This window comes from Panicum hallii, chromosome 6, assembly GCF_002211085.1.
Source record: "Panicum hallii strain FIL2 chromosome 6, PHallii_v3.1, whole genome shotgun sequence".
NCBI classification, from domain to species: domain Eukaryota; kingdom Viridiplantae; phylum Streptophyta; class Magnoliopsida; order Poales; family Poaceae; genus Panicum; species Panicum hallii.
Window position 1 is genome coordinate 38,426,846 of NC_038047.1, and position 13,803 is coordinate 38,440,648.

General features: G+C 44.7%; 1 protein-coding gene across 2 annotated transcripts; it reads left to right on the top strand.

The window, feature by feature from the left end:
• Positions 1 to 11,082: 11,082 nt before the first annotated feature.
• LOC112897189 (myb-related protein 306-like) lies at positions 11,083 to 12,803 on the top strand. Of its 2 annotated transcripts, XM_025965434.1 has the most exons (4): positions 11,083 to 11,364; positions 11,500 to 11,629; positions 11,751 to 11,846; positions 12,050 to 12,803. In XM_025965434.1, the coding sequence occupies exons 1-4, from the start codon at positions 11,232 to 11,234 to the stop codon at positions 12,399 to 12,401; spliced, it is 711 nt and encodes a 236-aa protein (XP_025821219.1). In that variant the 5' UTR covers positions 11,083 to 11,231; the 3' UTR covers positions 12,402 to 12,803. The 2 variants fall into 2 exon arrangements, with proteins under 2 accessions (XP_025821219.1, XP_025821217.1); XM_025965432.1 differs by having other exon boundaries at positions 11,751 to 12,803.
• Positions 12,804 to 13,803: the final 1,000 nt, after the last annotated feature.

Genomic DNA, 13,803 nt, shown 5'->3' on the forward strand with positions numbered 1-13,803 from the left:
GAGTTCGATCGGTGAACGGCGATGCACGGCCATTGCCTGACACATACGACGTCGCGTCGAGCTGGATCCGAGAGTATACGGGCATACGACCATGTATTAAACTCGCGCATCGAATGCGCGGCGGCTCGTGCTGACAGAACCAGCGGCAGCGGGGTTCTGGCAGCGGCGGCGCAGCCCCATGACGGCGCGCGCGCGTGCGCCGGCCGGCGGGATCGGAGTTCATGTCTGTCCCCGACGCCGGCGGGCACGTCACGGACTCCCCAACATTTGCTCAACCTATATGTATGCCAAAAATTGGTGCAGAAGCAGAGGGATTCTGGTGTCCTGCGTGCCACGTATGAACGCTGAAGGCTATCTACCTGAAAGTTTTGCGATCTGGGCTGCCTGCAACTTGCTCTCATTCAAATGTCATTTTCCTTTTTGCGATAAATGATACCTGCAAGTTGATTATTCCGGTGTCCTTTCCTTTTTAATTTGCGAAACATGACACCTGCAAGTGGCTTATTCAGACGTCTATAAATAAAAATGCGTCGGTATGCATATCCCTGTCTAACCTTCTCCAACTTGGCCAACTCAACCAAATCACGGTAAACCAAGAAAAAACCCAACAAAATTTGGCATAATTTTAGATGAAACTGTTCCGGGAACCGTCACAACACAGAAATACAATATGTCTTTTTTATTTATTTGACTCCCTAAACTGATCGCACCATTAATCATATTCAGTTTGACGCGCCTAATTTATCTACAAATTACACACAGGGATACTATAACTTTCTATCCGGTTCTGGTGAGATTGATGAAACTATTTTCACGGATGGTACGGTGACAATCCCTTTTGTGACTTGTGAGAAGCAACCTAGTTTTTTTATTAGGGTCAAGCCCCAGTGTAAGATACTAATATCTATGCTAGGGCTTGACCTAAGTCATGGGCATGAGCATGATAGTGGCCACCGATATTATAACTAGGCTAGTAGCCCATCCTAAAAAAAATTAAGTTCATCAATATTGTGGTAAGTAAACAACAAATGCTCAAAGCACATAATTATATTTTTGCTTGCGCTCATGAACACATTTTGTAATGGGCATAGACACGATCCGTGTCTCATCTTCCAACTAATAGCTCATTTAATCTAGCATTAGTATTAGGACAATTGTCGCTTTTGAGAGCTTTTGCTGGTGACATGTGGCGAGTTAAGTGACGCTTGTCATTCTTGAGGACACGTAACCAGAAGCTACAAGAACTTGGATACAAAGTCAATAGTATCTATTTATGTTTTTGACTTTTATTTACAGCTTATTTGTCCTCCTTCCATTACACTTGGGACACTTCAGTCAAACTTATAAACAATGACTGTACATGTACAAGAATATTATTACGAAACCTGCCATGAGTATGTACTACTTTCAAATAGCTTTTCATAAATTTCAGCCAAATTGCTTTACGAAAAAGGTCATGATGATTTAAGACATATGTTGTTGACCGTGAAATATCCAAAATGTCAAGTAAAAATGGACAGGAGTAACAATTCGATAATGCTTCACATGCGAATATGCAACTGATTTGTACAACCAGCACATGGCCCGGTGATATTGCCGAACGCCGACCTCAGCTTGTTGCTGGGGCACGCGATCAGTCGTATGCGTAGCAGGGAAATTTGTGAGGAATCAATGTAAGTGTTACCCTAAGTGATATTATTAATTGGTAAACTATTTTGGAACACGGAGGAACTTTCAGAGGTTGTCATGAATTCAGAAGAATTTATGCACAAAGATTGTGCCAGGGTTCCCTTATCAAAAGAAAATGATATCTCTACGTTAACTTTAACATCCCTCACTCTCTTTTTCTAGAAGAAAGATAACATTTCATTAATATGATAATCATTTACGCAGTAGCTCATGAACACAAGATGGAGATTGATCTCTCCAAACCGCCAAATACATACAATATTTCGCTAACTGGACTAACTTGTGGGGTACCTTATTGCGCTCTATTCCAACTTTACACTCTTTCACCTCCAGGATTACAAGCACACCGGACTTGAAATTCAGGGCGATTATGACATTACAACAATTCAATCACAGTTGGTTTTCTGATACATTCAGTTATCAAATAAACCGTTTTGAGGCAAGCCTTAGCTTCGGCATCCTCCACTGCACGTAACGATCCATGCTTTAAGGCTGAGAGTAACACTTTTCTAGTATGATCTCTAAATACCATTCCTAGGTTTGCTATCCCGGAAAATGGATCAAAAGCAGCATCCACATTTAGACCACTCATTCTTCTGTTCAATCGGTGCATTCTCTCTCTATCCTTGACCTGTTTCCAACTATCAGATAATGTTGCTTTGCCCTTTTTAACACCCCTCACTCTCTTTCCTCGCTTCTGTCATCTATCCCTTCTTCTTAAACGTTAAATTAAGAAATAGACATGTCTAAAAAAAAGAAAACAGTCCGGTTTACACCTTTAAACTATAGCAAAAGTCTGATTTTCAATCTTAAACTATAAAACCGGATAAGAGAGACAATTCAATTGTTGAAACCGGGCAAATATGCCCCTTAGGGTGGTTTCGAAGGTGGTTTTGTATTTTTTAAAAAATTAAAAATTCTCATTAGATCTAAAAAAACAAAATTAATTCATTTTAAATCAGAAAAATATGAAACTAGTACCAAAAATTTTCTAAAAATGTAGCCTATCTATTGTTGCTCTATTTCAATCTTATTTATTCAAAAATAATAGGCATAATTACAAGCAACCAAATATTATAAACATAAAGAAACTGGATCCAAATAACTGACAAGTAAAGTGCCAATAGGTTACATTTTTAGAAAAAATTGATACTAATTTCATATTTTTTGGATTTGAAATGAGTTATTTATGAATTTTTTAGTTTAAATTTGAGTATTTTTAATTTTCACAAAATGGAAAACCACCTTTGAAACCACCCTAAGGGCCAAATTTACCCAGTTTCGACATTTGGATGGCCTCTCTTATCCGGTTTTGTAGTTTAAGGTTGAAAATTGAATTTTTGCAATAGTTTAAAAGTGTAAATCAGACTTTTCCAAAAAGAAAATCTGGAGATGTTTCTATCCACCTGGCCGGCAACTTGTTGAATCAAGAAACAGGGACTTTGTCTGCTGCACGATGTTGCAAGGTCTTCAAGGTGGCATCTATCCAATTGGCGCCACAAACACCGGTCCATTGGGATCTTCCAGTTTCCGCAAGTCAACATTACGGGGGCCAAAAACACAGAGCTAGGTTGTTCGGGGGGGGGGGGGGGGGGCGGCGGTAAGTAATCCGTTTTCGAGTAGGTAACCCTCCTCTTCCGGTTGTTGCATTCATGTAATACAAACCTAAGTGATAAGTGATAGGGAGCGTTGTAACTATCTTTTAAATTCTATTTTTATTCAAAGATACATAATTCTCTTGCATATTCGATAAAAAATACATTACGGGCGCAGAACTAGAGCTCGAGGAGAGCTACCAGCGCCGAAGAACTCGCTCGCTGATAATGCAACGACGTGTCCATGCTGCTCTCCTAGTCTTCCATTTGCTTTTGTTGCGTGCTATGGTCGGTAGTGAATCAAATGCACACAGTATGCTTCGTAAAGGGAACAGTCCCAAGGGAATGGGCCTGCGACTGAAACGCATAAAAGTGGTTCATATCACCATTGATTTCTCATTAAATGGTGCAGATTGGCATTGCTAGGCTGCGATCTTTCCATGGTATCTCACCATGTTTTTCTTTTATACCAATTGTTTCTTTAATAGTCACGCGGTTCACTTAAGAAACAGGTGTGTTGCCATTCCTGTGATTAGCTCAAACAAGGATATCTTTGTTTCAATACAATAATATTGGAATGAAATGGCCAAAACTTATCTAAGCATCCTTTTCAAAACTAAACATGACAAAGATAATGCGGAAGTGTAAATTTCCGCCACCCTATGTCAACCGTTTTTCCCACTTCTTTAACCGTCACATGTTTGGAAGTTTGGGTAATTAAGCATGTCCCACGGTGACCTAAGATAAATATATATAGTTACAAGAAGTAGGTGTTTATTTATTTTATAAAGAGCGGAAAATGGAAGTTGGGAACGCCGACGGTCTCTCCCCCTCCATCCTAAGAAGGTGCCAGGATTCGAAGCCCGACCGGTTTGCGCAGCGAGAAGCCTGGCCAGGAAATGGAAGAAACATGCCCTGCTCCACCCCATGAAATTTGCACTGGCCACTGATAGCTAGACTAGGATTTGTGAACTGGAAGCGGCCGTACAGTGGTCCTCCCTCTTTCTATATTAATCCTGTATAGTAACGAATGATGCCGACCCTATACCTTACACCGCCTCACAGCACGTGTTTGTTGTTACTGCTAATTCTCTCGACACCCCCAAGATTTGCAGAGCAGAAATTCTCGTGATATTTGACGAACAGTGGTGCATTTTTGTTTCACAAAAGAATTGCATCTAGCAGCAATATAGAAATGAGAAGTTTTCCAGTTTATTCACGGTGCGTTTTAGTTGGCTTGGCATTGATCTTGCTGCTAAATGAAGCAACCTTGGGCTAGTATGTCAGAAAATCTTTTCTGGGCAGTGCTAATTACTTCATTTTTATGTGTTTACTCCAGCAAAAACTTTTTTTAATCTCAAACAACTCCATGAAAAACTTCCAATCAAGCAGACCATCTAAAATTAAAAGTCCTTTAGAAAGTAGAAACTAGGAGGGTGGCTGAGGTTGCAGTTGCACTCTGTGTTAATATTAGTTCTTAGTAGATTCATGCAACTTTCAACAAAAAAGGGAGCTCTCAAATATTTGAGTCTACACCAGCATGCTAAGTTAGCACTGCTAGCCTTATAATATTAAAAAAACATGACCGACCAACTTTCAATCTCAAGTAGTACTCTGGTGATAGGGAGATGTAAATGAAGCCACATGGAAGGCAAACCAACTTTTACCTCATATTTGAGAATGCTTTTCATGCATCTCCCTGCTATCTCTGCAGAAACATTGAGTGGTCACCCAAGGCCAATAAACATAAACATGGAAGAAATAAAGAGTCAGGCACATGAAAAGCAATTCTGCTCACAAATTGGAGGTACGACATGAACATGGAGGGGTCACCGAGAGGTATGGGTCGTGTGGCAATGGAACAAACAGAGATAAGAGGGATATCAAATCAACCTGGCTGCTAGGGCCACAGACTTGCGGAACGTGGAAAATTTCTGGAAATCAAGGCACGCCATATGCAGTTTGTTTTCCTTTTTTTTTCTTCACAAAACCTCTGCATATACATAAACCTTCAATTTTTTTAATTCAAGGAAAAATTAGATAAAAGGAAGGTTATTATACCGATCTTCGCAAAATCATACACCTTTTTATATGTCTCTTATGTATTGTTTTTTAAGTCCCACTCTGAAATTTTTTAAAAAGCGTTGTTGCCCCATTGCAGTGACCATTATCATTTAAAAGGTGCTGTTGCCCCCTTGATATTTTTATTGTTGATAGTAATTGCCAGTCGATCTGATCCACATGAACATTTAATCAGCAAGTGAGGCCACATGGCTGCCAACCTGAACCTTGAGGAATACTAGTATCTAGATGGGATAGAGTGATCGATCAGTTCCATTCAGGAGAGCGCCGTTTAATTTAAAACCCGCCCGAAAAATGCATCTATTGCTTCGTGCCAAACAGCCTCTCAAGTCAAAAGCAAGTCTGAAGAATTTGGATTTGAATCTTTGTGTGCCCAAACAGGCCCTAACCATGCTCCCATTCCCAGCTGATCGCCGTTGCGGAGCCGCATCCTCCTCACGTGTGCCGTGCTGCTGCTCCTGTTCCTCATGGTCCCAGCACTCCGCTTGCTCGAGCTCGACTGCAATGGCGGCAGCAGCAGCCGCGCGTGCCATGGGGGGTTAACTAACTGATCGACCGGGGAAGCTGCCCAATACGCCCAATGCAGAACAGATCGACGAAGCTTGAGCCCCAGGGCACGGTACGAATAGACCGCCGGCCGGGACCAGCTGCGCTCCCAGCCCCAGCACTGGAGTGAACTACGCCCAAGGATCGGACCAGCTAGCGGGCATACGCTGTCGGCCATCGTACGTTGCCTTCGTTCCCTGCTGGTCTGCCAATCGATCCATGGGTCTTGTTGTACCTGCCTGCTGCCTCGTCGATCGGTCGATCCATCGGGTCGCCATTAAAGCCGATGCTTAAAACTGGTCAAGAAAAGCAAGGGGTCTTTGCAGCGAGAGGTCTGCTAAACTGTCCGTCTGTCCCTCGCTCTAGTCACCCATCGTGTACCATCGGTATGGGATCTCCCGTAGCCGTACTGTCGTCTGCGTCTTCAGTCTTCACGGTGACGCGATCAGCGAGCGAGAAAGGAACTCTACTAGTAGTGTTTTTGTGGTTATAGTTGGACTTTGGGGAGAAAAGGTATGTCGACTTGGAGTGAGTGTTGTTGAGAGAAATACGGAGTACATATCAGCAACGACTAAAAATGAACCTTGGCAAAGCTGATTAAGGTTCCGTTTGGATCCAAATACTAATGGATGAAAGTGCTAAACTATATGAAAGTGCTAAACTATAGTACTAGCTCATTCAAACAGAAGTATTAACGTGGTTGGCTAAATTTTAATTAAAATTTAAAAACTTTAGCATATGTATGAGTGCTAACAGGCCTGTCAGGCACAGTGCAAGTGGGGCTACTGCACCGGGCCTCCAATTTTATGGGCCCCAACACTAGTTAATTATTTATTAGCTAATTAGCTTTTAAATGACTAAGAAGCCCACGTCCTTTGAAGTTTAAAAGATCAAATCAGCTCACAAGCGGACATGCCACATGTTAAACACCACAATCCATGCACACTTGCTGCAATTTGGAGTGCCCGACGCCTCACGCCCTTCGCGGCCTTGTGTGATGTTGTGCCCCTAGCATGTAGGCATCCCTCCCCGGCCTTGTGTAATGCCGGCCGTGCCTATAGCATGCAGTGAAGCAGACGTCCCACCTTTGACGGTTCGACTTCGAGGTAGCCACGCACACGTAGATCGTCATAGCCTTCTCACTGGTTGTCGCCGTCGCCAACGCCATCTCGCGCGAGTGGGTAAGCCCTGCCCTTGCAGCTATGCCCTGTTGCAGATCGCGCTTTGCCACTCTCATCTTATTTTTTTAATTCTCAATTAAGATGGGGACGCTAAACTGGAGGTTAAAATATATCTCGATGAGAAAGATTCTTCTTTTACTTTCTTAGTATCTATGCCTATTGCAGTTTGTATTGAAAAAAATTTATTGTAGTTCTTAGTATTGTAAATAATATATTCTTTTTAAAAACAAAAAATATACTATTGTATAATGCAATACTCTAAATTTGGAGTTTCTATATTTTCTTTCCTTACTTAGGGGTCTCCTTTGTGCACCAGGGTCTTAAAATTGTAGGTACGGACCTTAGTGCTAATATGCACTAAAAATTAGCACTCAAACTTTAACTCATCCAAACATCCTCTAAATGTTAGAGGTACGGTGATCTCATTCACCACTGGGTGCGCAAGCTTCCTCACTTCATTGACTTTGGTCAAACTTACCTTCAATATGCATGGACCGAAGTGTAGACCTCTTAATTTCCACGAAACATAACAAAGAAAAAGACCTTACATGCACGTAAGCTTCACTACTTTTTATTGTTGCATTCTAGTTAACAGGTTTCAGCACACGGACCGATGCGCGTGCTGTTTAATTTTCACCAAATAAGACAAAATCAAAACCCGCCATAATGCATGTAAGATTCGCCGCTTCATGGCATTCCAGTGAAACTTACTCCCTCTAACAGTAATGGATGCGCTGAATTTTAATTTCCATCAAACTAAAAAAACTAGAAACCCAATATGGTGAGCTTCACCACTTCATGACATTCTAGTTAAAATTACCCCTGGCATGTAGGAATGGATCCGCGGAACTTTTAATTTCCAAGAAACAAAGCAAAATCAACTACGGTGCATGTAGCTTCACCTATTTTCATAGGATTCTAGTCAACAATTTTTAAAAAAAGAGATTTAGTCAAAATTATTTCTGCATGGATGAACCAATGTGAGTATTTAATTTCCTAAAAACCAAAATGAAAACCCGCTTTTGCATGGTGAAAGCAAACTTCACTATTTCATCACACTCCAATCAAATGAAATTCAGGATGCACAAACGAATGCGTAGACCATTAAATTTTCATGAAACAAAAGAATCTCTATGGTGCATTTAAACTTCATCTCTTCATGAGATTCCAATCAACTTACTTTCATATGTACCAACTATTTAATTTCCACAAAAAACAAAGTCAACATCCGCTTTTAGTGCATGTAAACTTCACTACTTCGTCACACTCCTGTCAATATGATTTCATCATGCACAAACGGATGCGTAGACTATTTAATTTCCACGAAACAAAAGAAAAAAAATCAAAACACGCTACGGTGCATTTAAGCTGCGTCTATTCATGGGATTCTGATCAAAACCCGCTTCCAAATGCATTGGATGCTAGACTATTTAATTTCCATGAAACAAAATAGAATCAAAATCCGTTTTCGGTGCATCTAAACTTCACTACTTCATCACACTCCAATCAATCTAATTTCAACGGACACAAACGGATGTGCAGGCCATTTAATTTCCATGAAACAAAAGAAAATCAAAACCTGCTATGGTGCAATTAAGCTTACTTCCGCATGCCCCAGATGCAAGACTATTTAATTTCTGCAAAAAAAAAAATCAAAACCCGGGTGCATACAAACTTCACTACTTCAACACACTCCAGTCAATATGATTTCAAAATGTATGGACTTACGCTTGGACCATTCAATTTCCACAAAATAAAAGAAAAATCAAAACACCCACTACAATGCATTTGAGGTTCATCGCTTCATGCGATTCCACTCAAAACCCTCATTCGGTGCATGTAAACTTCGCTACTTCATTACACTCCAGTCAATATGATTTCAGCATGCATGAACTTATCCTTGGACTATTTAATTTCCACAAAACAAAATAAAATAAAATCCTATTTTCAATGCAAGGAAATCTCACTACTTCATCACACTCCAATCAAACTATTTGCATCATGCACAAATTGATGCATAAATCATTTAATTTCAATAGAACAAAAGAATATCAAAACACTGTTTGGTGCATTTAATTTTCACCTCTTTAAGGGATTCCAGTTCACTAGCTTTCGTATGCATTGGATGCGAGACTATTTTATTTAACCAACAGAAAAGAAAATCAAAACTAGCTTTCGATGCATGTAAATGTTGCTACCTACAGTCAATTTGATTCCACGTACACAAACAGATGCGTGGACTATTTAGTTTCTATAAAACCATGGGAAATCAAAGTTGGCCACAGAGCAATTGATCTTCACCTCTTCATAAGATCCCACTCAACTTATTTGTCATATACATCGGACTATTTAATTTTCACAAATCAAAACCTGCTTTCAGTGCCAATAAACTCCACAGCTTAATTGCACTCCAGTTAGACTGACTTCAGCATGCACAAAACGAGACGCAGGAAGTCTTAATTTTCACGAAACAAGACAACACCAACACCCGCTTTCGGTGCATATAAGTTTCACCTCTCCAAGGGATTCCAGTCAACTTACCTTCGTATGCATTGGATGCGAGACTATTAATTTTCACAAAAAAAGGAAATTAAAACCAACTTTCGGTGCATGCCGCTACCTCATCACGCTGCAGTCAATCTGATTTCTCATGCACAAACGGATATTTTAATTTCCATAAAATAAGGGAAAATCAAAGTTTTCCACAGAGCATTTGATCTTCACCTCTTCATAAGATCCCACTCAACTTATTTGTCGTATACATTGGATGCGAGACTATTTAATTTCCATGAATCAAAACAAAATCAAAACCTGCTTTCGGTGCTAGTAATCTTTATTGCTTCTTCACACTTTAGTGAGACTGACTTCAGCATGCACGGACCGAGGCGCAGGCCGTCTTAATTTCCACGAAACAAGACAACACCAACGCCCGCTTTCGGTGCATGCAAGTTCCACCGCTTCAATACACTCCGGTCCAAACCGACTTTGGCGTCCACATGAACCCATGCGTGGACCATTTCCGCGAAACAGCACAAAAGGGGCATTTGCAAAATCACCACCGATCTTACTTTGCAAAAACACCCTTAAAAATAAACCGTTCTTGCGACATTTCTAAAGGTTACTTGCAGCAAAACTTGCACCACCATTTCGAAGCCGTGACACGTTTGCAGTCCCCCTAAGCAAAAACACGACCATGCCGCTCGGTCCATGTACCGGTGCACCATGGGAGTCGCCGCCGCCGTTCACACCTGACGCTCCAGGAAGCCGGAACAACGGACGAGCTAGCCTTCCTTCTTCTGCTACGTTGAGCAGAGACGACAACTGATCTCGTCATGTACTCATGTACGCAAAGGTTGAAGGCCTCCTCACACGCCCGAGGTCCGAAGCCTCCTAACAGGTCCAGAACACGTCGGTGCTGCGCACGAGTCCTGTGTCGATCGCCAGCGTACCATGCACCCGTCCATTGCCATCAGACCATCGAGTTCCGTCAGGAAAACAACCCAGAACCGCAGGCACTATGTGCGCGCGCGCGTGCGCGCACTGCACAGTGAACACTGGCACGGCGCGATCCGGCTCGGCTCGGTCCGGAGCGCGCCGCCGCGGCCCTGGTCCTCCATGGCGAGCGCGTACGTGCCCGTGTCGCTAGCTCGCTCGCGGTGACGCCGGCGGCGACGTGCGCGCGCGTGTCGCGGCCCGTGGGCGGGTCCCCGTGCAGGCGTGCAGCGTGTGCGTGGACGTGGCGCGCGCGCCCGTGCGCGGCAGCGGCAGCGGCAGCGGCAGCGTCAGGGCGGGGACTAGAGCGAGACTAGACCTGAAACAGGAGGGAGTGAGTCTGTTGGGTGCCGTGCTGGCATCACTCGCGGCCCCCGGCCGGCCGCTTCCTCCCGGCGGGGGCGGTCAAACGCGGGGGGGTGGGGCCGGGTGGCCTGCGCGGGGGCCGCTTATATAAACGCCCCCGGCCGGGCACCGACCGGCCTCACCATCCGGGGTTGGACCCTTGTCTCGCGCACTTCACCGCCGGGGAAAGGGAGAGGGTCAAATCTCCCCGTCCTTTCTTCCGGCCGAGCGAGCACCGTACCCAGGGGCCAAGGCTCCCGCTGCTGAGGAGGGAGGGAGTGAGGAGTGAGGAGGGGGAGGCATGGGGAGGCCGCCGTGCTGCGAGAAGACCGGGGTGAAGAAGGGGCCGTGGACGCCGGAGGAGGACCTCGTGCTCGTCTCCTACGTTCAGGACCACGGGCCCGGCAACTGGCGCGCCGTGCCTACCAATACCGGTACGTGCTGGGATCTTGCGAGATCCTGCTCGGATTTCTCGTTGTTGCTTCTTTCTTCTTTCTAGCTAGATGCATGGGTTTTTGTTTGTGCTGGGCGATTCCTGACTAGCTAGTTTCTGCTGTCCATGGATCCAGGGCTGATGCGCTGCAGCAAGAGCTGCCGGCTCCGCTGGACCAACTACCTCCGCCCGGGCATCAAGCGCGGCAACTTCAGCGACCAGGAGGAGAAGCTCATCATCCACCTCCAGGCGCTGCTCGGCAACAGGTGATTGTTCCCGCTCGACTCCTCTTCCTGCTCCAGATCGACGCGTGCTTCTGTGGTGACTGATTCCTCGTCAGAGCCCTAACGATCGGCTGTGTTTTTTTTTCTGTTTGTGCTCGATTAGGTGGGCGGCGATTGCGTCGTACCTTCCGGACCGGACGGACAACGACATCAAGAATTTCTGGAACACCCACCTCAAGAAGAAGCTCAGCAGGATGGACGCCGGCGGGGACGGCGCCGGCGCCGGCGGCGCCGTGGCGAGGAGCGGCAGGTCGGCCGCTCCCAAGGGGCAGTGGGAGCGCCGCCTGCAGACGGACATCCACACCGCGCGCCAGGCGCTCCGTGAGGCACTGTCCCTGGACCCCGCGCTGCCGCTCGCCAAGACTGAGCCGCAGCCGCTGCCGCTGCTGATGCCGCAGCCGGCGCCGGCGCCGCCCAGCCAGGCGGCGTACGCGTCCAGCGCCGAGAACATCGCGCGCCTGCTGGAGGGCTGGATGCGCCCCGGCACCGGCAGCGCCGGGAAGGCGTCCTCCGGGTCCAGGTCGTCCGCGTCGGCCGTCTCCGGCGGCGAGGGCGCGTCGGCGAGCCACAGCGGCACGCCGGGGGGGTCCACCGGGACCAGCAAGGCGGAGGACGCGGGCCCGGTGCCGGCGTTCTCGATGCTGGAGAGCTGGCTGCTCGACGACGGCATGGGGCACGGCGACGCGGGCCTCATGGGCGGGCTGGCCGACCCGTGCGAGTTCTTTTAGGACAGAAAAATAAATGGACAACATAATAAAAGTGACTAGGCTGGAAGAAGAAGAAGAAAAAACAAAGAAAGAAGCCAGGAACTCGACTCCCTGGTAGTCTAGATCGACGCAGCGCAAAGCTAGCTAGCTAGTGTTGATCTAGTTTTCCTGGCTAATCCAGTTCCTGGCTTCTTTTTTTTTCTTAGGTTTTTGGTGTTAGGGTTTGGAACTGATCATGGTTTATGTAACTATGCAGTAAGTCTATACTAATCCATGGGTAACTGGTTGGATTAATGGCGCTGTAATAGTTGTAGTAGTAGTAGTAGTAGTCAGTCAGTCAGTCATGAAGCAGGTGATGATGGTCCATGATGATGTGCATGAACAAACCAAAGAATTGTACATCTATAAGAATGATAATAGTCCCTATAAAACTTAAATGCCATTGTGTTCTTTGTTTGTGTTGGTTTTTCCTATCATGGGATATGCATGTGAAAAATAAAATGTGTAGTTGTTGCAGTGTTTCCTGTTTTTACCATGCACGCAAGATTTAATCACACAAAAGACAAATGTTGAATAGTTTGGCATGTTATTTAATATATAGGACCTCGCAAAAAAATAATACGTAGGAGCGACAGGAGCTTAGTCCCTCCATACCAGTTTGCCAGACACTTGTAACACCCCTAGCATCTTCCCCATTGTTTTCGGCATGGATGGGAGTGAGGGCCTTTTGCTTTTATTATTTTCTCCTTGTTTATGACAGTTTACCTAATTATAACTGTATGGTACCTCTCATAAGCTCCAGGTTCGCGCACGTCTGAGCATGTGTGATAGTACATTAACTTCTTCCTTTTTGTGCTTGTTTGCGGTTGGGTTAAACTTCGAAAGGTGAGGAGTGGTCATAATTAGAGGAGAAATAAAAAAGAATGGCTAGTGGCTGCAATGTTTACACTTCTTAACATGCGTTCATTTAAATCCTCAAAAGATTGATGCTGAATAATCTCAAATGTTGTTTAATAGGAGTGCGTGTAGGGGCAGATCAACCCGGGGCAACCGAGAATCTAAGCCCTCATTACCCCTCCCCGACTGTCGTACATCTGTAGGCATCCAAGCATTTTTTTTGCCATGTTTTCGGCATGGATGGAGTCGGTTTACCTAAATACAAGTACATCTTGCATCCTCTAATCCTTTGTCCTGCCTTCACTTTAGGCGTTTATGATCGCAAAATTAACTTTCCATAGAATTGTGCTTGCTTTTGGGGGGGCATATATAGTGGGCCTTGACTCTGAAATGAAAAGATTAATAGTAATAATAGGAGAACTGAACACGAAATGTGTAGTTGTATCAATGTTTTGGTTTCTCTCCCTGCATCGGTTTAATCGTACGAAAGGGTAATATTGAGTAACATAATGTGCTATTTATGTAGTAGTAACACGGTATGTATAGCGCCAG